The 26832-nt window shown below is 40.0% G+C and overlaps 2 protein-coding genes and 5 non-coding genes across 7 annotated transcripts; 5 read left to right on the top strand and 2 right to left on the bottom strand.

Annotated features, from left to right (window-relative positions):
* The first annotated feature begins 6523 nt into the window (after nt 1–6523).
* Nucleotides 6524–6595, top strand: Trnaq-cug (transfer RNA glutamine (anticodon CUG)). The gene has a single exon. It is a non-coding gene; the product is annotated as a tRNA-Gln (tRNA).
* Nucleotides 6596–7234: 639 nt separating this feature from the next.
* Nucleotides 7235–25032, top strand: LOC134202175 (probable insulin-like peptide 7). Its single transcript, XM_062677225.1, has 2 exons — nt 7235–7713; nt 24699–25032. Exons 1-2 carry the CDS (start codon nt 7419–7421, stop codon nt 24887–24889), a joined length of 486 nt encoding a protein of 161 aa, XP_062533209.1. The 5' UTR covers nt 7235–7418; the 3' UTR covers nt 24890–25032.
* On the top strand, nt 12687–12758 carry Trnaq-cug (transfer RNA glutamine (anticodon CUG)). Its single transcript has one exon. It is a non-coding gene; the product is annotated as a tRNA-Gln (tRNA).
* Nucleotides 23141–23212, top strand: Trnaq-cug (transfer RNA glutamine (anticodon CUG)). The gene has a single exon. It is a non-coding gene; the product is annotated as a tRNA-Gln (tRNA).
* Trnaq-cug (transfer RNA glutamine (anticodon CUG)) lies at nt 24185–24256 on the top strand. The gene has a single exon. It is a non-coding gene; the product is annotated as a tRNA-Gln (tRNA).
* On the bottom strand, nt 24373–24444 carry Trnaq-uug (transfer RNA glutamine (anticodon UUG)). The gene has a single exon. It is a non-coding gene; the product is annotated as a tRNA-Gln (tRNA).
* On the bottom strand, nt 25009–26817 carry LOC134202167 (probable dolichyl pyrophosphate Glc1Man9GlcNAc2 alpha-1,3-glucosyltransferase). The gene is made up of 3 exons (XM_062677215.1): nt 26658–26817; nt 25930–26569; nt 25009–25870 (listed from the first exon to the last, which is right to left on the bottom strand). Exons 1-3 carry the CDS (start codon nt 26714–26716, stop codon nt 25073–25075), a joined length of 1497 nt encoding a protein of 498 aa, XP_062533199.1. The 5' UTR covers nt 26717–26817; the 3' UTR covers nt 25009–25072.
* Nucleotides 26818–26832: the final 15 nt, after the last annotated feature.

Here is a 26832-nt window from a genome sequence, read left to right as displayed (position 1 = left end):
TTAAGAGCAGTACTGCAATTTCTCAATTTCAATAAGAGATGTCTCTATAGAAACGCAAAGAATGAAAAGCATGCTGCAAAAATTTCACCAATTTTTAATTCGTGACAGGACATGAAAGTTTGCAATAACTGCTTTATTATTGTGATTATTACCGCTTTCAACTCGTTGATTTCGAGGAATGTGATTAATTTATCGTCCAATTATTGTTCTCTGCAAATATCTGCATCCCAGGGAACCTCCGGAAGTGACTAATGTGCACAGATGCTCTGCAAATGTCTTCTATTGTATTTGTGTTGCAAAATCATGAAGTTTGATGTGTCGCAAGCTGGGTTTCAGAACCACTCAAAAAGTGACCACTTCCCTTGGGGCACCAGGTTCCCAGGGAACCTCCGAAAGGGGCTAATGTGCTCAGAAGTTCTGTGAATGTCTCCTATTGTATTTGCGTTGAAAAATCATGAAGTTCGATGTGTCGCAAGCTGGGTTTCAGACTCAATCAGAAAGTGACCTTTTCCCTGAGGGCACCAGGTTCCCAGAGAACTTCCAGAAGTGGCCAATGTGGTCAGATGTTTTGCAAATGTCTCCTATTGCATTTGCGTTTGCAAAATCATGAAGTTTGATGTGTCGCAAGCTGGGTTTCAGAAACAATCAAAAAGTGACCACTTCCCTTAGGGCACCAGGTTCCCAGGGAACCTCCGGAAGTGGCCAATGTGCACAGATGCTCTGCGAATGTCTTCTATTATATTTGTGTTGCAAAATCATGAAGTTTGATGTGTCGCAAGCTGGGATTCAGAACATCTAAAAAAGTGACCACTTCCCTGGGGGAACCAGGTTCCCGGAACATCTGTAACCGGATTTTGGAGGTCCAAACGTGCAGTTTCTATTCCCACTATTGCAAAATGATGGATAAAAACGATTGCATCATTATTGAGAGCATTTACTACTAGTTATCTACGATTAAAAGGAAGTTGACCTATTTTTGACCCCATTTGACCCAGGGGACCCCCTCGATAAAACCGTACCCAAGGACCCAATCACCAAATCAATACACCTACACAAAAATATAGGGTTTAATGCATCATTCCTCCAAATTTCATGCAAATCGGTCGAAAAACAAGAGAACGGTGGATTTTACAATTTGAAATCTTAACCCGGGCCGAAACGGGTTAAAATAATTTAGAAATTTTAATTTTAAAACAAAGCACAACATCCTTTCATGACTGCTTTTCATGCAAAATTGATCAATGAACCCACGATTCTTTCATTTGGCCGCCAGATATAGAAAAAAGCGCTTTGCTCTGTTTCTTATATCGATCACGACATTTTGCAGTACTCATTAGAAGTAAGTGAGCTAGTGGGAGTCAGGGTTGGTCATTTCTCACACTTCGTCTTGAAATGTGCAGAGATTTTTCAAGTAATGAGAAGTGTATTGATTCACACTCGAGAGCGTTCACACGTGCGTGAAATTGAAGCCGAGAGAAACATGATCGATAAAGAGTGATAATATTTTCGGTCGCGTGTGTTTTGCTGTTGTATATAAAAATGTCTATCTTTAGGCGCTCACAACAACGTATTTACATGGAAGATTTAGAACATAGCCTAAATGTATGCATTTCGGTAAACAGCAAATTGCCGTTTTTCTGTACACTTTACACTTGTGGGCTTGTGTGATGAAGAGTGGGTATGATGCACGCTCTTTCATACAAAGATAAATTGTATTTCTGCACAATGCACTCGGATAACAGATCGAGAAAGAGAAGTATTTACACCTTCTCTTGAATACTCCTCAGAGCGAACCAATTCTGGTGGGAGTGATTGAAAGATTGAGAGTAAGTGAGTGAGTAAGAGCGGGTGAGTAAGAGCAAGTGAGTAAGGCATCATCTCCTCTGTTCGCCTTATACCAGGCAAACGCGTTCATTTGAAGAAATCATTATCTCCCCTGCAAACACGTCCTATTGAAAGAGACATTATCATCCCTTACTATATTTCGTAGAATAGTAGTTTTCCTGGTAATAATGGGGTGGAATGACAATTTAAGTTAATTGGATGAAAAATCAACATTGTTGATTTAACAGTTGGTTAAATTTTCAATGGGTTTTTCCAAGTAACTGTAACTCTATTTTATCCTTTGCAAAGATTGTCGTATTGGATTCATCAATATCTGTGAGTTTGAATAATGATACTGGAAAGCTATTTATTTGAAATATTTTAGGGGTACTGGCCAATCGGGGTAATTGATTTCGGAGTACTGTCCCATTCGGGGTAGTGGCCTTTGGAGTAATGGCATTCGGGGTACTGGAATTTGGGGTACTGGGTTGGAACCTAACAACACCCCTGCCCCATACTCTTCCCCTTTTCCAACAAGCATCCATCCTCCTATCGTTGTCTCCTTACAATAAAAAATGTGTGTTCTAAATTTGATTAAAATCTGCTGAGGGGTTCAGAAGTCACGCTGAGTTAATCGGCAACTGAACTATACCCCTACCCCCACACACCCGAAGGCCACTATGCCAAAAGGGTCATATAGCCGAATAGGTTATTAGGCTGAATAGGCTATTTAGCTGAATAGGTCATTTCACCGAATAGGTCATTTGGCCGAACAGGTCATTTGGCAGAACAGGTCATTTGGCCGAATGTGTCATTTGATGTATCACGTGAGAAGTGATACGTCTAACACCTCATTTATCACTTCTCACTTTTCACAGTGAGCAGAGAGAAATGGGGAGTGAGCAATAAGACGTCTCATTTCTCACAGTGAGAAGAGAGAAATGAGAAGTGAGTTTGTATTGGTGGTGACATAATCGTGGTGGTTGATAAATTCGTGTACTTGGACTCACTGGTGACTTCCGATAACGATACCAGCAGAGAAATTCGGAGACGCATCATGGCAGGAAATAGTACGTACTTTGGATTCCGCAAACGCTTCGATCGAGTAGAGTTCACCGCCGTACCAAACTGACTATTTACAAAACGCTTATAGGACCGGTAGTTCTCCACGAACATGAGACCTTGACGATATTCGTGGAGGACCAACGCGCATTGGGAGTTTTCGAAAGAAAAGTGCTGCACACCATCTATGGTGGGGTGCAGATGGCGGGCGGTATGTGAAGGAGGCAAATGAACCACGAGTTGCATCAGCTGTTGGGAGAACCATCCATCGATCACACCGTGAAAATTGGAAGACTGCGGTGGGCCGGGCACATGATCAGAATGTCGGATAATAATCCAGTGAAAATGGTTCTCGACAACGATTCGACGGGAACAAGAAGGCGAGGTGCACAGTGAGTAAGGTGGATTGATTAAGTGAAGGACGATTTGCGGACCCTTCTCAGACTGCGTGGTTGGCGATGTGCAGCCATGGACCGAACTGAATGAAGAAGACTTTTATGCACTGCATAGGCCACTCCGGTCATAGTCTGATATAAAATAAAAAAAATAATTCTTTTTTTCTTCTTCAATGGCATTACATGTCCTACTGGGACATTACATGGAGAAATTTCTGAAGTACCTTTTGGAGGAACGCTTGTAGAAATTTCCTGGAGGAACTTCCTAAAGAATTGCTAGAGGAACTTCCGGAGGAATTCCTGCAGGACCTATTGGAAGAATTCTTTGAAGAACTTCCGGAGGAACTTCCGAAGGAATTGCTGGAAAAACTTCTAGAAGAATTGCTGGAGGAACTTCTGGAGGAATTCAAGGAGGAAATTTCGGAGGAATTCCTGGAGGAACTTCTGAAGGAGTTTCTGGAGGAGCTAAGCTACCGGAGGAATTCCCAAAGGAACTAACGGAGAAATTCCTCGAGGAACTTTTGCATGAATTCTTGGAGGAACTTACGGAAGAATTTAAGAAGAAACTTCCCGAGGAATTCCAGGAAAACTTCCGAATGAATTTCTGGCACAACTTCCGGAGGAATTCTTGAAGGAACTTCCACAGGAATCCTTGAAGGAAACTTAGCGGAATTTCTGGAGGAATCTCCGGAGGAACCCTCGGAGCAACTTCCGGAGGAACTTGCAAGGGGAACTTCTGGAAGCTTCCGAAGAATTCAGCCGCTGGCTAAAAATGAACCATCACGTCGCCGCCGATAAAATTTCAATCGGCGCACAAGTTTAATAATAAGAGAGAAATGGGATGTGAAATAAAAAAGCGAGAAATGAGAAATGAGTATTGAAAAGTGAGAAATTAATCATTATTCTTTGATTCTTCATTTTTGTTCTTCTTTCTTCTTCCTTCTCTCTTTATGTTACTTCTTCTTTATTCCTTCGTTTCTTTTACTTCTACATTCTTTATTGTTGTTTCTCTTTTTTTTTGTTCATCTTAATTCTTCTTTCTTCCTTCTTCTTTTTTCTTCCTTGTTCAATCTTTCTTCGTCCTTCTCCCTTTTTCTTTCTTCTTTTTGTCTTCTTCCTTCCTTTTTTGACATCCTTTTCCTTCTCCATTCTCTAATCTTCTTTTTACCTCTTATCTTACCTTCTTCCTTTCTCTTTCTTCCTTCTTACTTATTCTTTCTTCCTTTCTCATTTTTCTATTTGTCTTCTTCCTTCTTCTTTCCTCCTTCCTTCTTACTTGTTCTTTCTTCCTTTCTCGTTTTTCTATTTGTCCTCTTCCTTCTTCCTTCTTCTTTCCTCCTTCCTTCTTTTGCTTCTTTCTTCCTTTTTTTCCTGCTTCTTTCTTTCTTGTTTTACATTCTCATCTCTCGCTTCGTATATCTTACTACTCGCTTTCCACTTATCACTTCTCACAAATCATTTCTCATTTCTCACTTGTCACTCCTCACATATTACTACTCACTACACACTTCTTACTTCTCACTATTCACTACTTATTTCGAACATATCATTCCCTACTCCTTACTAATCACTTTTCACTTCGAACATCTCACTTTTCACTTCACACAGTCAATAAGGTGACATATTTCAACTATTCGACCAAATGACCCAACCCTCCACACTTCAGCATCAGGATGAGTTTTCTTATCCTAGTGAGTCTGACTCATGACGCACTTTGCACGGAACTTTAAGATTTCGGAGTATGGTCTTCACCAACGAGGCCTCGTCTCTGTCCCCAAGTATTCTTGCATGATGAGAAACATCCACCCCCTTCTTAACACTGCTGACTAGTTTCCAGGGATTTTCGGTCGACTGGACTGTCCACTGTCCAGCAACCAATGTATGTAACCAATGTAGCATCTTTTCTTCGGAGACGGCTACTATTTTCCTGGGTACAGTTCCGATATCCTTGGGGTGCCTCTAAACCAATTTATGAAGAATCATGAACCATGACAAAATGGGTATCAAACTTCCATATTTTGCAAGACAAGAACATTATAATATTTAATCATGAATTTGATGATATTGGCCGCCTTAGGATTTCCAAGCCCCTTAGAGAGTCTCCATAGGCGACGAAATGCGATTTTCAGAAAAACTACAAACCATGGCAAAAAAAGTATCAATCATCCCTTTTTTATGACAATAATTATGATATATAGTTGACCAGTTTGTAAAGGGATTGGTGGTCTTTTTAGAACATGAAATTTGATCTATGCTTGAAGAGGACTTGCTAGCACTTAGAGATTTAGTGCGATGCATGACTGGGATTCTCTTTGGCGATCTGCAAGAGAACAGTGTTTGACGGCGAATGAACTTGCCAAATTATGCCGCGAATCCAGCATTATGAAGGTGGTTAAAGCTGTGGGATGCAGTACCAATTGACTCGGCTTGACGAATTGAAGTGATTTTTGATTCTCGGGCACTTATTCTCCATCAATTGGCTCGCATCAAGTTGCGTTTGATGGATGGGTAATTAAGCCGAATGGGTCATGGCTGAATGGACATTAAGCCGAATCTTCATTGTATCGAAAAAGAAGTGAGAAGTAAGAAATGGCAAGTGGGAAGTGCGAAGGGAGAAGTGAGTAGTCAGTTATCCTTTATTCCTTCTTCCTTCTCTTTCTTCCGATTCGTTTTTCCTTCTTCCTTTTACTATCGTCTTTCTTCCTTATTCATTCTACCTGCTTGCATCTTCTTTCTTTTATACTTCTTTTTACTTTTTCATTTCACTTTCTTCCTTCCTTATTCTTCCTTCTACCTTCTTTTATCACTCCGTTTCCTTCATTTCCCACTTCTCATTCGGCCTTATGCCCATTCGCCCTAATGGCGCCCATTGAAAATTAGCTAGATCGATTATTAAGGTTCAGAGTTATAACATAATCGCTGATTTATTTACACTAATCTCCTAATTGAGCAAAAATAAGTTTTCTCATTTAAAACATGAGCCAACTGAAAGTCTCTTTAACGAAGATTAAAAATAAAAATAAAACTTTTTTTTTCGTTCATACCGCAAAAAGCGGCAAAGTAAATAAAAGATTTTTTTGCGAACAATGGGACTTATTTTTCCAAATAACTATTTCTAACCTTTTTAATCTTTAATTTTTATAACATTTTACAATAAGCGAGAAAGACATCACATGACCTTTTTTGTGGTTTGCCACGGTGATTGATAAATTGTCTCTAGTTGACGTCCTTTCCAACACATCGGTTCCATGGTGTAACGGTTAGCACTCAGGACTCTGAATCCTGCGATCCGAGTTCAAATCTCGGTGGAACCTAAAAGTGTTAATATTTTGAGTTTCATCTGTAAATCAAAAGGTCATTTTCTCAAGAGAAGCAATTTAGATTCAACCGACGATTTCCAAACCAAGGGTTTTGTCCAACCAAACCTCACCAAATAAGATCCCAGGTACTCTTGTAGGAACTTGTAAGGATCTCGAGCTATGATGGACTTTTCTTCCGTGGTTCAGCTCTCAGTTTCCCAATGCAACCCGTAGAGGACTAATCATCCGATTCTAGATATTCATATCATATTTATAGAACGGCGAGCACTGTTCGATCCAACTCTCAGAATTAATGTGCCACATCAATATTGCATCAAAGGAATATAATATTGCTCTGTAAAAAACTAGTTTTCATCTAGCACCGGCCCTGGTCCCTAAAAAGGATAACTTCCGTTGGTCTCACCTATTGGTCGGCGGATGACCATTCCGTAGGTAGGACAAATGTGGATGAGGCTGTCGTTGCCGCCGTCGTCATTCACATTTTCCCAATAAGCAATAAAATAAAACTCTCGAATTGATCTCGTGGTTTCCTCAAAGCAGCAGCGATGGCGGCCGTGATTGCTCCGATGGCGGTTGGTTATAAAAGTCCATCGAAGGGCCATCAGAGGTCTCATTCCGATCCGGTCCCGGCCACGGATCACAACTCACATACGCCTATTGAACTCCGGAGTCAGTGGGTGCCGTTCCTTACTCGGGTGATATGAGTGTGCGAGTGCCGTTCGCGGTGGAAAAGTGTCCCTCGGCTAATTGGAACTGATTGGAATTTCAAATCGGTGTGTTGCTTGGTGGAGGAGCGGTGGTGTTGCACGGCGGGGAGATGTGGCTCCCGGTGTCGACGGCGACGGTGGCGGCAGCACTTTGGGTCCTGATGGATACGATAGTGGACGTGGGTGGGGCTAGTGCCAGTGCCGACGATGCCGCCCTCGAAGTGACTTTCAGCGAGCGGACCCGTGCCGATTGGGAAAAAGTTTGGCACCAGGAGAGTCACTCACGCTGCCGGGACAAGCTGATCCGGCATCTGTACTGGGCCTGCGAAAAGGATATTTATCGGATTTCACGGAGGAATGATGGCTTTGGCGGTGATGTTGGTGCAATTGGGAAGCGTGCTAATGGTGAATATAAATATGGCATGATGTATAAATGTTATTACGGAGGAGAAAATGTTTCCTTGGTGTAACGATCTGAGCTCAGGACTCAGGATCCGAGTTTAAATCACGGTGAAAAATCTGCGTTTTTTGTGATATTTTATTTTTTTTAATAAGTGGAATGCAATTTCTCAACTAAAACCTCTTTGAATTGCTTGCTTACTTGAAATCTGACAGGAAAACCTGGAATTTACTGTAACAAATGTTTTTAATATAAATTGTGGAAAAAAAAATATTGATCTGTTCAATCTGAAAATTTATTCTAAGTCTAGACGTTCACTGGTCTTGATGTTTATGATTGAGACTTCGAGCAATTCATTCGAATATCAATGAAGGTGTGATTAAAAACAGCGACATGTTATATGCACATTTAGCACATCGCATAACTAAGCGTTTGTGGATCCGAGGTTTTAAATGAAGCCTCTTGTTCACTACATCACTGGTACAAATCTGGTCTGAGTAGATTTATTTTTTAAATTTGAAGGCGATTCTCAGCACTTCCAGCGGCAGAGTTCTGGTACGAAAATTGAGTTGAGCACCAGTTATTTTGGCGTAATGGATACATTAATAATTTGATGTCAGTACGTAGTTAGAACTTATATGTAAGGAGAAATCGATCAATGCATTTGAACGATGTCATGCCTAGAATATTACTTGGAAATAATAAATGATTTGATTGAGAAACTCCTACAGCAACTCCAAGGAATATTCCTCTAGAAGTTTTCAGGAAAATTCTTCAAGATATTCCTTTTTAATTTCCATACAGACTTCCTCCAAAAATTCTTAAACAACATGCTCCAGATCACTTGTCATAAGACGAGTTTGTACAATCCCATTTAATTCCACCACTGAATTTTACCTTGACAGATACGTATTTCGACCTCAACAGTAAGGTCGTCTTAAGTGTCTCGTATTTGACTCGACTTGTTGCTAATAAACTACCCTCAGAATTTGCCAGGAAAATTTGTAAATTCGAAAAATTATTTTAAAAATTCTTTCAAAAAATTCTCCAGATGTTGCTTATAAGCGTTCCTCAGAAACTCCTCCAGGAATGTTTCCGGAAGTTCCATTGGAAATTTCTCCTCGAATGCATTCAAAAATTTTAAACGGAATTTCGTAGAAAATCCTCCCGAAATTCCTTCGGAAATTACTCCAAGAGTTGCATCGCGAATTCCTCAAAGAATTTTATCGGAAATACTTTGGAAATTCTTCTTTGAAGTCCTTCGAAAATTACTCCAAAAATTCTTCTACAAATTCCATTGGGAATTACTGCTGGAATTCCTTCTAAGGATCCTCCAGGAATGCCATCGAAAATTCCTCTCGAAATTCCTCCACAATTTTCAACGGGAGTTCAATTCGGAAATGCTTTCGGAAGTTCCTGGGATTTTTTTTTCAGGAATTCCTTCGAAAATTATACAAGAAGTTCCTTAGAAAATTTCTTCGGGAATTCCGCAGAAAATTTCTACGCAAATTTTCAAAAGATTCCCTTTAGGTATTCTTCAAGAATTTCCTAATGGAATTCCATTCTTAGGAAGTTCTTAAATTCCTCCAATTTTTTTTAGAAATTTATCCAAGATTTTTTCGAAAATCGTTCTTGAAATTCTTCCTGGAACTCATATAGAAATTCATCCGAAAATTGCTCCACGGATTATTCCCTAAATTCATTCAGGAATTTCTCTACGAACACACTTAAAAATTTTCGCCGAGGCCGGCAAAATAAATTGCCGAGAATCCAACAGCTGAGATCTCGGTATAAATCTCGGTAAAAGTTCAAATTACCGATTGGTCGTAAATCTTGTGAAACACCCAGCTGTCAAAATTTACCGTACTGTTCGGTAATACATTGCCGAGTTGATCGGCAAAGTGCTTTGCCGAAATTCAGTAAATAATTATTTTTGTTATATTTTTTGTTTGATGTTTCAAAAAAATAGATCCAAAATGTCGATGTAAAATTAAAAACTATTTTTATTTTTTAAATTCAAAATATAATTACGTAGTAAATCAAAAAGATTTTTCATCAGAAATTCTCTCCGCATACGGTAGTTGCTACAAATATGCTGTGTATTGCCTCGCGATGTAATATTGGAATTCAAAAATTGTTGTTCGTTTCTGTTGTGTCGCACCTACTCCGCGGTTCCGTATCTCTGTTCCGAAATGGTTTACTAATGATTATTGTTTCAAGTTCGGCTCGTTAGTGCTGAAAAGGCGATTGCTGTCGATCATGCTGGCTCTGCTGTGATTTACTATGTATGTTTCATACCGCACAGTTTAAGCGAATTTACTGAAATTCAATAAAACAAAGGTATGATTGAAATCTCTTAGAATTAAAGAAATAAAGATTCGATGGAATATGCTTACCGGAAAATTTCCAAGATTTTTTTTCTCTTCACGTGTGAGTGATGGAGCGCGAAAGATTTTTGACAGATGGGTTTGCCGAAATTCGGATCAATTCTGAATTGCCGAAAACTGAGGCAAAGTTGACTGCCGAATCTCAGTAACATAAAGAAATGTCGTGTTTGTTAACGAGATATCAGTTAAAATTAGTTTTAACGGTCATGTTCGTCAACTTGATTTACCGAGATTAAAATTGTTGATTAAGTGTGAATTTCTTTGAAAATTGATCCAGAAATTCTTTTGGGATTTTTTTTAAACAATTCATTAAAATATGGGAATTTTTAAACAAATTCCAGAATTTTTTTGAGAAAATTCATCCGCATATTCCTTCGAAATTTCTACTGGGATTCCTTTCCACGAATTTGTAAAAATATCGTGGAGGAACTTTGACAACTCCTTGACAACTCCTTCATTAGAAATTGATCCTAATGTAGCTTATGAACCTCGCTCAGGTATTGCCTCAGAAATTCCTTTGAGAATTTCTCCAGAAATTGTTTCGATTTTTTTTCGAAAATGTCCATGGAGAAATATCCAATTCAACTCCCTGAGTAACTTCCGAAAAGATTCCTGGAGGAGTTTCTGAAGTAATTCCTAAGGAATTTTCGAATGAATTTCGGAAGGAATTTCTGTCGAATTTCCTGGAAGATTTTCTTTTTATTTTCGTGGCGATTCTTGAGCGAAGTTCATTCATAAGCAACATCTGGAGCAACTTGTGGATGGAAATTGAAAAGGAAGTTCCAAGCAGAATACCTAGAGGAATTTAGAAAAAAATAACTCCTGCAACAATATCCAAAATCATTCATTGTTTCAGAGAATTGGTCGATTCTCCCTCAAATAACAGTTTTCACTACTGACGCTAAATTATCAATGTATCGATTATGCCGAAAAAACTGGTGGCTTAACAATTTCGTTCCAGACCTCTGGCGGTGGAAGTGTTGAGAAAAGGTAATCCACTCATACCAGATTCATATCAGTGACGTCATGAGAGACCTCAATCAATATTTCAGATCTTCAAGCGCTTGGTTTCCATATCTGACTGTGGGATCGGAAGTTATGACCAAAACACCCCATTTTTTGGTACGAACCCTTGGCAGATCGGACTATGGGATATGAGGCTATGATGAAACAAAATTACGCTGAAAAACACATGAAAAGTGTTGCCAAATAGGCCTATTTGCTTGCAACAAGTTCAATTCGCTGGAGTCTCCTGTCCCATTGCTTCCTATTGAAATTGGGCCAGATTGGACTATGGGATCAAAAGTTAGACCAAATACTAATTTTAAGAGTGAATAGTAAAAATAACTGTTTGGCCCTTATACTCGTCCGATTTGCTCACAAAAGGCAGTGTTCGGCAGGAAATTTTACAAAGAGTATAAACGAATGTGAAAAAAACTGATATGCTTCTTAGCCCTTTATAGCGAACAAGGAAGGACGCTAGGTGGATTAATCTGGATTATTCTAGAATATTTTACCAGTTGTGTCGATGTTTATTGCATTTCTCACCACGTGTAATGGAAATTTTTCAAAGAGATCTAATTTAGTAATTTTTAAAATTAGCTTGATTCTCGTTTTTCTTATTTTACTGTGTTATATTTTTATGATTCTACTTTTCTATGTTCTTTATGAAAAATCTTCTGTTATAATTGCAATTTTTGCTTTTAAAAGTGCTAATTTATTTTTGTTTTGTGAAAAATTCTTAATTGTTAATGGAAATTTAGCATTATTTGTGGAAATTTTATATTTATTTATTGCTCATACTCTGATTTCTTTATTGGCAATTTCCTATTTTTTCATGGAAAATTTCAAAATTTTCTGGAGTTTTTATTTTAGTCGTTCACATTTGCAGTATTACATTTAGAACAATAACGACAAAGTTCGAATGGCCATCCTAGTCTCTCTACCTGGTTTTGGCGGTATAAATGACAATTATAAGGCGATCAGCACACCGGGAAACCTTTTTCCGAGTGCGCTTTAACAACATAAAGATAAAAACAGTTTCTCGCTGTTGCCCGTCGCTTAATTTGAAGGTGTGCCCCTGAAAGCATAATGTAGTTTTAAAATTGCAACCTAACACGATTCTAATTAAATCGTGGATGGACGTCGATCTTCTCGATTTCAACATTCATAGTTTGAATGGATTTTAAAGTTATTTTGAGAATCAAAATCACCTCCGAGCCCGAGAATCTCATATCATGAACATCATCTTTGATAATTTTTAAAATTGAGAAAGCTATTCGCACGCGTTCATCGTTTTCCTTCTTGTGCAATCTTGTTGCGGTGGGATGCTCTTATCTCCTATTAAGGAACACTACGCACGTGCTCATAAAAGTAAAATAATCAAGAATACAGGCTACTTTGAGATATTGGCGTACATTATTTTGTAAACGAATTCGATTCCGTTGAATGTAAACGTTTTCCTGATAGGAGAAAGCTTATCTTGTCTGATACCTACTTATCCTGTGGTCCTGAATTATGTCTTTTTATTGGCTATATCAGATCAAGATTATGCTGTTATGTGTGTAGGTAGCAGCTAATGAACAACTATCGGTTCCATGGTGTAACGGTTAGCACTCAGGACTCTGAATCCTGCGATCCGAGTTCAAATCTCGGTGGAACCTACTAGTTAATAAATATTTTAAGTTTTGTTCATTGAGCTCGTTAGCAAAGGCACTGAATTCCTTCGTTCGAAGCCGGCTTGATAACTTTCCACGAACTCATTCTCACTAATGGTAACAGATGACGGAAGATGATCTGATCACTTTGTAGGCAGCATTAAGGATGACGCTCGTTCGAAAGTTCTCACATTCCAGCTTGTCGCCGTTTTTGTAGATGGGGTAGAGTAGAGTGGGGCAAGAGTAGGCACTTAGTTTTCAATCGATCATGTGGCCCTTATGAACCAAGCTTCCGCATATCAAATCAGTGTCGATGATTAATATACTCTTCCTTTATGTTACCCAGTGGAAAAAATATTGAAATTATTGAGATTCGTTTTAGTAGAACCCTTATTTCAAGACAAGTGAAAAACGCACTCTTACCCCACCGGTGGGGTAAAAGTGCGCATCGGGTGGGGTAAGAGTACGCATTTATCCAATCATGTGCTTTAAGTATATTTTAACACAAATAAGAGTTAATAACATTTAATTGATGTTTAATGAGCATATATTAGGGAATGTTTAAAGATTACGTAACTCTTAAAGGGGAGGGGGTCCTTAAAATGTGCACTTTCATACGAAAAAACATTGTTTTTTATATATACAAAAAACTACAGAGGTAAAAATATATATCACGTTTCGCGTGGCGTATACAAAGGTATTTTCCTCAAAGAAAGTCCACCAATCACGTAACGTAAAATTTGGCTATTTCATCACCCCTCCCCCCCTATCTTACTCTATATGTATGAATCCTCTAAAAATTATATGGATCGTCACACATCTCACAACCCCTCCCAGCTTAACGTTGCGTAATTTATGAATGTTTCTTTTGATTAACCCTTAAAGGCGCAAGGCGATTTTTTTAGAAATCGTCGAAAGTATTTTTAGCGTAAACTACCATTAAAATTATTAACATTAAACGTATTTTCGGTTTGTTGTTTTAAAACAACATTGCGCATTTAAGGGTTAAATGAAATTATCATTTAGATGAAATTGTGTTTTCGTACTATGTTTAGGTGTACAACAAGTCCTAATACTATTTCATTATTTCGCTTCAGTGCTTTGTTCGCTAAGTCCATTCTAACACCGAATTACTTCAACTTATCCTAAAAACTTGTGATAATTTCGAATTCTGTCCCTGTTTTCTTAGTTGTGGATCTTTACGCTTTGGAAGAAGTCTTATTTCGGCCAGAGACACGGGTTTGACATCATAACTTGAAGATTCATATGCGTACTCTTGCCCCACCGGTTCCTGCGTACTTTTACCCCACAGTCCCAAAAATTATTCAAGTAATGGTTTTGACTTCTTGGAAAACCAACCGGATTGGTGTTCTGTACCATAAAGTACTCTATACAATAGGTTATCGAAATGGTATAATGTTCACCTGATTGAACGTATATATGGTAATGAAATACTAGTTGCGGAAATCCAATTATTTTTAGCAAAATGACCAAAAAGTTATCTAACTCCATATCTCCCTTGTTGTTTATTCAAATCGTTTACAATTACACATGATAATAGTTGGCCAGAATACCTGTCAAACTGATACAGTACTGCTAGTTTATCTTTTTCTATTACTTCAAAAAATCGAAAACGTACTCTTACCCCACGCGCACTCTTGCCCCACTCTACTCTATATGCCCCTTCCTTCGGTCAGCTTATGCAGGCAAGTGGCTAGCTTTTCCGGGCAAATCTTGATAAGCTCAGCTCGCATACCATCTTTATCAGATGCTTTATTGGTTTTTAACTGTTGGTTGGCATTTTTTGCGATTCGACCTCTTATCTCATCTTACCTTTTCACCCTTTGATCTTTTGTCCTACAACCGTTATTTCTATCTTTTGTTCTTTCGGCCTTCCGCCCTTTCGACTTTTTGTTCTTCGACCTTTTGACTCAATTTTTTTATGTAGACCTTATATCCCTTCAACCCAACATGAATACAGAGCTAGGTGTTCCAATCTGCCAAATTCACGATTCAGCCATCTTGGATTTTAGTATTGGAGAGCCAGCCGGTTTGTTGTCGTTTTGCACTAAAAATGAATTTTTCACCCCCGCCTTCTTCTCTTCCACAAACTTGGCAGGTTGGAGCACCTAGTAGTGTATTCATCTTGGATGTGCCTTTATGTTTCACGACTAACATTATTATCAGTCTGGTATGCTTCCCAGGGAAGCTGTTCTCGTCCATAATTTTCCATAGCTCTACGCGGTCTATACTATCGTACACAGAAAAAAAATAATGAAAACTAATCAGTGCGTAAAAAATATAGGCGCGGAAAATTACACTATTCTGAGCCAGAATCTATTATATAGAGTTGCGCAAAGAGGATCTTCTTACACTTATTCTGAATGATCTTCTTGTTATTCTGTTTGCAACTTTCATTTTTGTTCAACCCTTAAAGTGACTTCACGGGAGTGTTAACTGCTAAAGCTTTTTTAATTCGATAACCAAGTCACCCACAGAGTGCAAACACGTGAGTTTCTTTTTGCTACTTTATTGGGGGGTGTATTGAAGTTTTTTGAAGCTGTTTCTAGAACAAATCTGATACATTTCAATTCATGCGTTTAAATTCGCCATAATAATCATTAGGCGATAACAATACTTCCGCCTTACCAACAAGCATTTGTTTACTTTGCTCGATAGGTAGACGGTTTGACAGTTCAATAGGTAGATTTGGCTTCACTCTTTGCGTAACTCTATATATAATAGACTCTGTTCTGAGCATACATGAATCTTTCCCATCAATTTCACCCTAAATGTATGCATTTTGTATAGCATTATGCCACTTAGTCGACTAAATAGTGACAAAATGCAATACAAATTACATACATTCAAGAGAAAATATGGTTTAAGATCACGCTCTTTTTGGCATTTCCTTCATATGCATTACTTTCGTGTAAATTTCAACAACTTTTTCTATCTGTGTATGCCGCCCTGAAATCAATGAACAGATGGTGCTTTGGAACCTGGTATTCAAGGCACTTTTGAAGGATTTGCCGTATCCAGCTTTTTATTATAGCTACGGATCAACTATGGTAATCGATTTTGACATCTGTTGTGTACAGAATTTATAGCACTGGTCTAAGCAGGCTTAGATTTCTGAAACAATATGTCAAAAAAGAAATTTTACAAGAGAAATACGATTCGTTCTTATAAATATTGGCTAATATATTCTTCTATTTTAAAAGAGAAAATCACGAGTAATAGCGAAGCTGTGCGTTTTTTGCTGGACACCTTGCCTTTAAACGGTTTAAATCGAGGGGGCGCATGATACTCGGTGTTCTGTTGGTGTGTGGTGCTGGTGCTGAGGTGTATCCCACGGCGTTGGCTTAACATATCCTGTCTGGACAGATATAGGGGACAAGATCACTGGCGTGCTGCCGACAACCCCGTTGCTTTACACGCCATTGACACTACACCAACGCGTCGTGGATTTTGAGGATTAATAAAAGGCCAATTAGGCTTTCAGCGATCGTGTACGTACACGCACGTTTCACTCACACTTTTACTCGGTTTGTTTGCAACCACGAGCAGCTGTCACGGCAAAATCAAATGGGATTGTTTGCAACCACGAACCTGCGTTCATGTTGGTGAGAAATGTCGGCGAGACCCTAATTAGGCTTTCTTCGAGCGTGTACGCACACGCACATTTCACTCACACTTTTACTCAGTTTGTTTGCAACCACGAGCAGCTGTCACGGCAAAACCAATTGGGATTGTTTGCAACCACAGCCGTGCGTTCGTGTTGGTGAGAAATGTCGGCGAGACCCTAATTTTAAGGAATTACATCTCACTCACACAACCCACTGCCTCATCTCTATTTTCATTGCAATGGTTTACTATAGAATTAAAAAAAAACTACGTCTGCTTCATGATAAACCAACAACAACCAGTATTTTATGGGTCTGTCTCATTTGGAGAATTAAACTTAATAGTGATAGTTTGAAAATTAAAAAATCACCCCGTTACAAAAATGGCTGGTGCTACCCAGCAATTCCAATAGGACATCGATAGAAAATGATTCGATATCTGTCAAAAGTAATCTTGCTCTGCGTGCAGGGTTATTCGATAATTATTGAAATGTCACTTTTAAGTTTAATTTCAGTTTAATTATCCAATTTAGACAGACCCTATATAGGCATAGTATTTTACTTGGCAGCTCCCGCGTTGCTTGGAAAGGTTGGGAGCACAAAGGGAAATTCATTATTTTAAGCAGAAAGGTATTCAAGAGCCAAATCGGGTGGAGAGGTGTTTCATACTGTTTTATTAATGATTTAGCAAGTTATAGAACGTTTATGGAGGCAACCAATGAATGTATCTGAAACATTAATTGTGGGTACTAGAATGACTCGTTGGCAGCCTCCTTAAGAGTTCCAGGAGGATTTAACAAAAATCAGTTGACGTTTGTGAACACATTTCACACCCACAACAATCACCTCTGCAGTATTTTTCAGATCACCTCAAGGATCTTTTTCGATTTCTTCAGCACTGTTTGCTAGTTGAAAAGCATCCTGAAAATAAAAATCGAAAAATATTAACCCTGAGGTTACCCGCAACTTCCTTTTCCCGACCACGGCGACCGTCTCTGCTTTCAAGCTGTCCCTAGCTCAATCATGCACCCAATATTTTTAAAGATTGGAATGAAAAATATTGACATATGGCATGTTTTGGACAGATTCCATGGCTACTTGACCAGTACCATAAAATCTGTACACATCAAACGTCAAATTTAAACAACCACAGTTTATTTATGGCTAGCGTAAAAAGCTGGATAGTAAAGATCTGGTCCGTTGTCGAGCGGCCGTCAACGAAGCCGGCTTGATAACTTCCCACGAACTCATTCACTAATGGTGACAGACGTCGGAAGATGATCTGGGATTTCACTTTGTAGGCGGCATTAAGGATGGTGATCGCTCGAATGTTCTCACACTCCAGCTTGTCGCCTTTTTGTAGATGGGGCCTATAACCCCTTACTTCCACTCCTCCGGTAGCTGTTCAGTTTCCCAGATTTTGACTATCAATTTGTGCAGGCAAGTGGCTAGCTTTTCCGGGCCCATCTTGATGAGCTCAGCTCCGATACCATCCTTACCAGGTGCTTTATTGGTCTTTAGCTGTTGGATGGCATCCTTAACTTCCCTAAAGGTGGGGGCTGGTTGGCTTCCATCGTCCGCTGAACTGACGTAGTCATCTCCTTCGCTGCCTTGACTTTCACTTTCACTGTACTCTCAGCGCCATTGAAATGTTCCTCGTAGTGCTGCTTCTACCTTTCGATCACCACACGTTCGCCCGTCAAAATGCTCCCATCCTTATCCCGGCACATTTTGACTCGCGGCACGAAGCCTTTGCGGGATGCGTTGAGCTTCTGATAGAACTTGCATGTATCTTGAGAACGGCACAGCTGTTCCATCTCCTCGCACTTCGCTTCTTCCAGGCGGCGTTTCTTCTCCTGAAAAAGGCGGGTCTGCTGTTTCCGCTTCCGTCTATAACGTTCCACGTTCTGCCGGGTACCTTGCTGCAGCGCGACCGCCCGCGCTGCGTCCTTCTCCTCCAGAATCTGTCTGCACTCTTCGCCGAACCAATCCTTTCGTCGACTTCGTCCCACATACCCGACGTTGTTCTCCGCTGCGTCATTAATGCCTGCTTTAACTGTATTCCAGCAGTCCTCAAGAGGGGCCCCATCGAGCTCACCCTCTTCCGGCAACGTTGCCTCGAGATGCAGCGCGTATGCAGTTGCGACATCAGGTTGCTTCGATCGCTCTAGGACGTAACGCGGCGGTCTACGGTACCGAGCATTGTTGATGGCGGATAGTTTTGGGCGCAGTTAAACCATCACCGGATAGTGGTCAGAGTCGATGTTAGCGCCACGATATGTCCTGACGTTGATAATGTCGGGGAAATGCCGTCCATCAATCAGAACGTGGTCGATTTGTGATTCTGTCTGCAGTGGTGATCTTCAGGTGTACCGATACGGAAGGCTGTGTTGGAAGTAGGTGCTGTGAATGGCCATATTCTTGGAGGCGGCGAAATCAATTAGTCGTGGGCCGTTTTCGTTCGTCAGCCGGTGAGCGCTGAACTTCCCAATAGTCGGTCTAAACTTCTTCTCTTGGCCAACCTGAGCGTTCAAATCTCCTATGATGATTTTGACGTCGTGGCTTGGGCAGCTATCGTACTCACGTTCCAGCTGCGCGTAGAATGCGTCCTTATCATCATCAGTGCTTCCGGAGTGTGGGCTATGGATGTTGATTATGCTGAAGTTGAAGAACCGGCCTTTGATCCTCAACCTGCACATTCTCTCGTTGATCGGCCACCACCCGATCACGCGCCTCTGCATGTCGCCCATCACTATGAAAGCTGTTCCCAGCTCGTGTGTGTTGCCGCAGCTCTGGTAGATGGTATGATTACCTCTAAACGTTCGCACCATTGATCCCTTCCAACAAACTTCCTGCAGCGCTACGATGCCGAATCCACGGTCCTTGAGCACATCGGCGAGTATGCGTGTGCTCCCGATGAAGTTGAGAGATTTGCAGTTCCACGAACCGAGTTTCCAATCGCTAGTCCCTTTTTGTCGCAGTGGTCTTCGCCGATGGTTCCGGTCCGTACTCTCTTGTTGATTGTTCGTTGCGTGATTTTTTTTTGGCTTGCAGGGCCTGACACCAAACCCCCTAATTGATTTTTTCGGAGGACCATTCCTCCATATTTCCGGTAGACCAAGGTGCACAGTTTCACTTAGAGTCCCTCGCTGTCACTCGGACGATGATCAGCCGCCCCTAACATGGAGAACAGACGCTGTTGTGAGCCGATCCTGACATGGAGAACAGACGCTCAGTAAGATCTGCACCTCCGGAGAGGAGCAAACTCCCCCTTCCTTGTCAGCATACGACCATAGTCCCCACCGGGGTTGGTTACCCGATCTTCCCTAAGGTTGCTCGTATCCCGGCCAGCACCGTGGGGAGGTAGGGATAGGAGTTGCTGGGTAAGAGGCTAAGGACCGCGAGATGGGGTCTATTTTATTCCTTCAGGTAAGCGAAGTACCAATGGTACGCTTTACCCTGCATTTGCCGTGCCATTTTTGGATTGGCTTCATATTGGATTTGGATTGGATTTGATTTGGATTGTATTTGGTTTGGATTTGGATTTGGATTTGGATTGGATTTGGATTGGATTTGGATTGGATTTCGATTGGATTTGGATTGGATTTGGGTTGGATTTGGATTGGCTTTATATTGGATTTGGATTGAATTGGATTGAATTTGGTTTGTATTTGGTTTGGATTTGGATTGGATTTGGATTGGATTTGGATTTGGATTAGGATTGGATTTGAATTGGATTTGGATTGGATGTGGATTGCATTTGGATTGGATTTGGTTTGGATTTGGGTTGGATTGGGATTGGATTTGGATAGGCTTTATATTGGATTTGGATTGGCTTTGTATTGTCTTTATTAGGCTGTTCTTGAACCTTTTTAATAATGAAGTACAAAACTGCTTAGTTTTGGATTGCATTTGGGTAAGATTTGGAATGTTTTTTGGAAGAAATTATCATTGTATTTGAGATACAAAAGAAAACCATTGGCTTCGTACATTTGTTGTTCTCTAAACATCCAACGAAAGTATGAATAACGTTTTATCTTTCGTGACTCACAGTTTGGGAACCTGCACTCTGAATCATTATTCTGGTATTAAAACCATGATGTTGAGTCAAGTTTATTTTGGTGTGCAATTGCAACCGATGTTCACCTTCGTCTCGTTTAAATAACCTATTGAACTCGGAGTATTCAAGAATCGTCCGTTCATCCGTTCGTCTCTACTTTGAATAGCTATCGAGGCACCCTTTGGAGCGTCCGTTATACCTTAAACTATATCGATTTGCCCGTATCGCAAACAATGCGGGCATTTCACTGCACATGCTGAAAATCAGTCCTGAAAAACATTTAGATTTTTGTTTCGCAAAATATGAAGCAAGTAAATCCCTGAAAGTTGAGCTGCATTGAACTTGTATTTTAAAACATAACTGAAGTAAAAAAATGACAAATCTGTAACTAATTCATGACTACTAAGATATAATAAGAAAATAATGTGCACAGCACATGTAAGCCCTGTCAAGCCTTGTAAATTTATGGCTAGCGTAAAAAACTGGAAAGTAGAAAATAAGAAGTACTAATCAATTCCCAGAAGTTGAAGTGATGGTAATAAGAAGCGCAACTTTAAAGCAAGAAAATGCTGAAGCTGGTTTTGTTCGATTCCCGGTTTGATCTAGAAAATTTACTGGACTTTCCTGGATCGAACAAGTGGAGGACGATTTGCAGACCCTCCGCAGACTGCGTGGTTCGCGACCTGCAGCCATGGACCGAGCTGAATGGAGAAGACTTTTATGCACTGTACTCCAGCCTTAGTCTGATAAGGTTCTGTTCAAATATTACGTAACGCAGTAGGGGGTGGGGAGTTGTCTAACTTTTGTTACGATTTGTTACAAAAATATAGGGGGTGGAGGTCCTTCGAGATATTGTTACGCGTAACAAATTAATTGCATAGAGGAAAAAAAAAATAAAATTTAAAAAAATAGTTTTTATCTTCTAAATAGCATAAAATCTACAATGAATAATAATTTATTGTGTCGTGTTTCGAATTCTACCATAAACAAGATTTTTTCAAAAAAATGTTTTTGTAACGCGTTACGCATAGGGGTGGGGGTAGTTCTAAGTTTTGTTACAGAATGTTACGAGGGGGTGGGGGGTTTTTTAAAACAACGTTTTTTTGCGTTACGTAATATTTGAACAGACCCTTATAAATAATAATAAAAAAATCCTGGGCATATAGTATCATTGTGTTAGTCACTCGGTACACGAATGCTGGTTCTAGTTCTAGGAGAAATATATACGATGATTTGGTGCAAATTGGTCATCTGACTGGAAAGAGATCACACTTTTACTACATTTGTTGCACGTTCTACAACAGTGCGAGTCCCGGAAAGTTATTAAGTACCACAAATTTCCAAAACTTCTAACTCATAATTATGTTTCGGAGTTTTCCTACTAGAAATGTCAGAATTGTTATCTGAATTTGAAAATTAGGCAAATTTTGTTATATCCCAGTATCATCCGACTTTCAAGTTGTTTGTTAGAATCTTGATTTTTCTCCGTGACACTAATATCTTAATATCTACGTAAATAGTACAACAATTTTCTTAGAATTCAAACAATTTAATACACAGCGATTGTTTCTTTTTTAATTTTGTTTTCATAAGACCCTCTATCAGATATAGTCATTACATTCAAAATACGACAACTCTATTTCTCGGGTACTTATTCAAAAGGACGTATGTGATTTTGTAAACAAAGATTCAAACGTCGATTTGTCCAATCTGATGGCACTCCCACGCAAACCAACACCACCAACAGGTAGCCGAAGGCTTCCCCTGCCAGGCTATGGCGATGGTTTGCGTGGGAGTGCTAACAGAATGGACAAATTGACGTTTGAATCTTTGTTTACAAAATCACATACGTCCTTTTGAATAAGTACCCGAGATTTTAGGATTTCATAGATTTGATTAAACTAGCTCACTTCTTCCAGATATTCAAAAGTCGTGCAAGAAATCATAGGAGATTTGTTTAAATTCGAATAACTCCTTAATTAACTTAGAATTCTTAAATATCTGACAAAAGTAATCTTTTAGTTATGCTACGTTTCGGCTATGCAGTCTCGGTTATCAAACGATAATTTTTATTTTATCAAGGGGATGAAATCAAAATCATCGTTTGATTACCGAGATTGCATAGCCGAAACGTAGCATATTATTCTGATCAGTCGAACTCCTATCATAATCGTAATCTCTTAGGAATCTAAAAATTCTCTTTGCTTTTATTTATATAATAAAAATAATTTATCAAGAGATTTTTATGTCAAAAAATATTTAATAACATACTTGGTTCAGTCGCTAACCGTCCTTCTCGCCATGTTGCTTATTGTGGTCATTTGCCTGCACAAACATTCTAAGATTATTTTTGATTCGTTATATTTCGACATTGTTGTTTCAAAAGGGCGAAAGTCGCAAACGTAAACAATGACTTATTCTGCAGATTTCAGAAAGATTAGAGACTTCTGGTGGTATTTTCCACTTTCGTTCGATACAAGGCGCGGAGCGCCACCAGTTCCAAGTGTTTGTAACTGGGAGCGGTCCTAGTTGTTGAGGAATTTGCAGGAAAAGGTATTGTTTACGTTTGCGACATTGGCCCTTATGAAACAACCGTGTCGATTTGTGTTTCACATTTCACGTTTTGCTATCATACTGTTATTCAGTTATGGCTGTTAATGTTGTAACGTACTATTTGTTTTGTACAATTGTTAATTCAAATCGGTTCCATGGTGTAACGGTTAGCACTCAGGACTCTGAATCCTGCGATCCGAGTTCAAATCTCGGTGGAACCTGCCTAAAAGCGATTATTTTGGAATTAATGTCATTATTAATATTACTATACATCATTGTGGGCTCATCATATGCTATCGTTAAGATGATGAAAAAGTACTCTAGAGAGCATCTCGATGAAACAAAAAATTCTCCGTTGTTATGAAACTGATAAAGATAATAAAATACTCCCCGCACTCGTTCATTATAACGACACAGTATACAGCTGAGCAGAGTCGTTAGATCTACTCTACAGTTACTCGTAGATTTTATAAATCCCCACATTCACTAAGTTATCCAGGACAGTGATATGAATTAATATAATTTATTGTATCTTCTAGTTATATCAGATATAATTAATGGTTTTAAAATACATAGTGCACGATCTCTATTTTAGTAGCAAACGGTGGGCGTCTGCTGAAACGAGTCAAGCGACACCACAAAAAACTAGTTTTCCACGTTATTCCACTGCATTAACTTTTACCTTCACACAGTAATTGAATTTATTTTAAAACAAATAGGGTTACTGTTCCGTTGCTCCCATATTCATGATATCATATGTTTAGTTTATTTTTATATTTTGTAATTTTTCCAACAATGTGCGGACGAAATTAGTGTTTTCATTTTGCTCCGAGATCAGATGAAGTTGTTACAGTAGAGATGGAAAATGTATTCAACATTTTTCCCTTTTACGAATGAATGACAAGAATAAATGTTGTTTTGTAAACAATGTTGTTGCAATTACATTATTCGTGAACAATGTTATTGCAATTAAAATACCCATTTAAATAAGACTTGAAAAACAGAAATAGATAAATCATCTCAAGACTATGCTGTCAGTTATAAATGCTGTGAGAATTCAGCTCAATGTTTGTTTTACTAATTGACTTTCAGGTTACCCAATCCAATGTACCTTTTCGGATTGATTAATTAATTATCAAGATTGAATATGAAATAATAAACAACCTTTGTTATTATGACTAAAATGTTTCATCGGTTCCATGGTGTAACGGTTAGCACTCAGGACTCTGAATCCTGCGATCCGAGTTCAAATCTCGGTGGAACCTGGCGATCTTCTTTTTGCCGCCGCCTGTCGCAAATTTATTGCATCCTTGCCCTGAATATCGTCCGACATCAAACTCAAACATCGACCACTATTCGTCACCCATAAAAATAAAAACTGAGGTTCCACCGAGATTTGAACTCGGATCGCAGGATTCAAAGTCCTGAGTGCTAACCATTACACCATGGAACCTTGTTGACGGGGCGCATTCAAATGCGTTCTTGAATTCAACTCTACGTATAAATGCTCGCAGCTAGTGACGTTTGTCTCGTGCGCCTATCGTTAGACTTAAATGCGCACTTCGCCATTGACCGTGCGCGGCTAATTATAATTACTTTGTCTCCCGTTCCATTCTCTCGCTCATTCATTTCAAAGGCGAAAGTGAAAGTAACACGTTTTCGTTTTGTTTTTTCTCTCTCGTTTTTCGTTTCCCGCTCCCATTGAAGCGCTACCGTTCTTGGCGCGGTGGACCATCAGCAAGGAGCAGGCGCAAAGCTTTTTGCGCACTCGCCGAACGGGGAAGCGTCGCTCGGGCGGCTCGATAACGGCCGAATGCTGCACGCGAGTTGGCTGCACCTGGGAGGAGTACGCCGAGTACTGTCCCTCGAACAAGCGAATCAATCGCTATCGGAAGTAAGCATGGTGTTGCGGAGTGTTTGGAGTGTAGCAAGACGGGACGATGAAGCGTAAAAGGACTGGGGGCCTGGTACGTTTTAACAGAAAAGGATTTGGTTTCGGATGAACATATTGAAGGTGTTTGGTTGTTGGTGGCGCGCAGATCTTAAATATATTTATTTACTTACATGGAAATGTGAATGTTTTAAGTCTTTTTCTTCGAAAGTCCTTGTTTTTGTGTCTGTTGGAGAAGGAATGGAGTTTGGGTGATGAAGTGCTTTTGGTAAGCGAGCCAGAAGTAGAAGACTCCGATTGCGCAGTAGACGCTAGTCGCCATTAACGGAATGAAAGGGAGCGTCCGGTCTAGGCCGAGTGCCGGGTGTATTATGTTCTCGAAGAGAGACAGAAATACGAAACCATAGAGATAGAGACGTTCCGGGACGGTGAGGAATCGACCGCCGTGAACATTTCGAAGAAGAATAACACTCAGCCCCGTGTAGACAATGTGGAGGGAATGTTTGATGAGTAGAAGATCAGATTTGAAAAGTAATGGAAAGAGAGAGTAATGACCCAAGATTCCGAGGAAAATAGTCCATCGGGCGTCGGTACGATTGGTGATGGAAAGGATTGTGAGGGGAATGAGTATCATAAGAATGGCTTTTTCATGGACGTGCCAGCCGAACATGAAGGAAGAACAGGCGCATAGTGTTATGGCACGGATGAAATTCTGACCCAAGTTAGCCTCGTTTCGGAGTGACCAGAGTTTCACGAGGGTGGGGACCATGGCTACAGCGCTCATAACGAATGTCACCGAAGGTGGAATTGATGGAAGCACCGCATGATTGAATGTCTGAACCAATCCTCCAGTGGCCGAAGCCGTCGCTGGTTTTCTCCCTAAGGCGATCGACAACACTTTATCGACGAAGTTGTATAATGCCCAGAAGTTTGGCGCCCAGTATGCGTGAGTGAGGCCTCGTTTGAAAGGAAATAATCGGGAAAGTACCTGCAAACAAATCCAAATGTTAATCGCACTTCATTAAGAGTAATGTCGCATCAACTTACCTGTGGAATATGCTCATAGAAAGGACCGAACGAGAGCAAACAAACCGTTCCCACGATTGCGCCTAGCTTGATTAGTTTAATTAAAGCACCCCCATTACGGAAGCAATAAAACCGCAGCAAAAATAAGACATAAACCGGAGCGACGTAAATGAAGATATGTTTCAGATTCAGCAGGATGGCAAAAAAGAAAGCCGAGGCCAGATAGTTTCCAGTCAGGACGTAGCTTATGCTCAGCAGCAGCACTCCAAACAGGAACCCATTATACTGAAAATGGATGTGGTCCACCATTATGAGCCCAATATTGGCCAATAAAAGCCCCGACCCGATCGTAAACTGATTATTTGTCTTCGCCAGCTTGGTCATGCACCTTTTCACACCAAACGCGAACACCACATCCGCGACAATCACCGAAAACCGCTGGAACATGACCGTGTTCATGGATGAGTAGTTGAGATTCGTCACGATGAGCATAGCCGGATCAAAATGGGCCGCGACCTGCGACAGAGCCCATTCAAAATACGCAAAAAACGGCGGATAGTCCAGGGTCCATTCACTCGTGGCCTCGTAGTACCACTTGGACATTGGTCGACTGTGCGTTATCGCCAACCAGTTCCGGTGCACTTCGAAATCCGTAGACCGGCTGAAGAAAATTCGATGTTAGTTAGTTGGTTCCATAGAATAACGGTTAGCACTTCATTTGAGAGAGAAATTATGACAGAAATACTTACTAGGAGGGGATAAACATCATTTTGATCGCCGAAGCGAGCAAAAATATGTGCCAAAACATGATGGTTTTGGTGCGACTTTGAAAATTTTCTTCGTGCCAATCGATTAACAGCTAATGATAAAACTGCCGACACATATTTGTTTACATCAACACTTTCATATGCAGTCGATGCAGTG

Source organism: Armigeres subalbatus, chromosome 1 (assembly GCF_024139115.2).
Source record: "Armigeres subalbatus isolate Guangzhou_Male chromosome 1, GZ_Asu_2, whole genome shotgun sequence".
In the NCBI taxonomy this organism is placed as follows: domain Eukaryota; kingdom Metazoa; phylum Arthropoda; class Insecta; order Diptera; family Culicidae; genus Armigeres; species Armigeres subalbatus.
Note: the sequence above shows the minus strand (reverse complement) of the source record. Positions and strands in the feature narration are given on the sequence as shown.

What these genes read in the sequence shown, in the direction of transcription:
- LOC134202167 (XM_062677215.1), bottom strand. Translation starts at nt 26,716, where the DNA reads ATGTTTTGGCACATATTTTTGCTCGCTTCGGCGATCAAAATGATGTTT. An exon ending in ATGATGTTTATCCCCTCCTA is followed by an intron (nt 26,570 to 26,657) that starts GTAAGTATTTCT and finishes AATTTTCTTCAG; the next exon opens with CCGGTCTACGGATTTCGAAG. An exon ending in TCTATGAGCATATTCCACAG is followed by an intron (nt 25,871 to 25,929) that starts GTAAGTTGATGC and finishes ATTTGTTTGCAG; the next exon opens with GTACTTTCCCGATTATTTCC.
- LOC134202175 (XM_062677225.1), top strand. Translation starts at nt 7,419, where the DNA reads ATGTGGCTCCCGGTGTCGACGGCGACGGTGGCGGCAGCACTTTGGGTC. An exon ending in AATTGGGAAGCGTGCTAATG is followed by an intron (nt 7,714 to 24,698) that starts GTGAATATAAAT and finishes CTCCCATTGAAG; the next exon opens with CGCTACCGTTCTTGGCGCGG.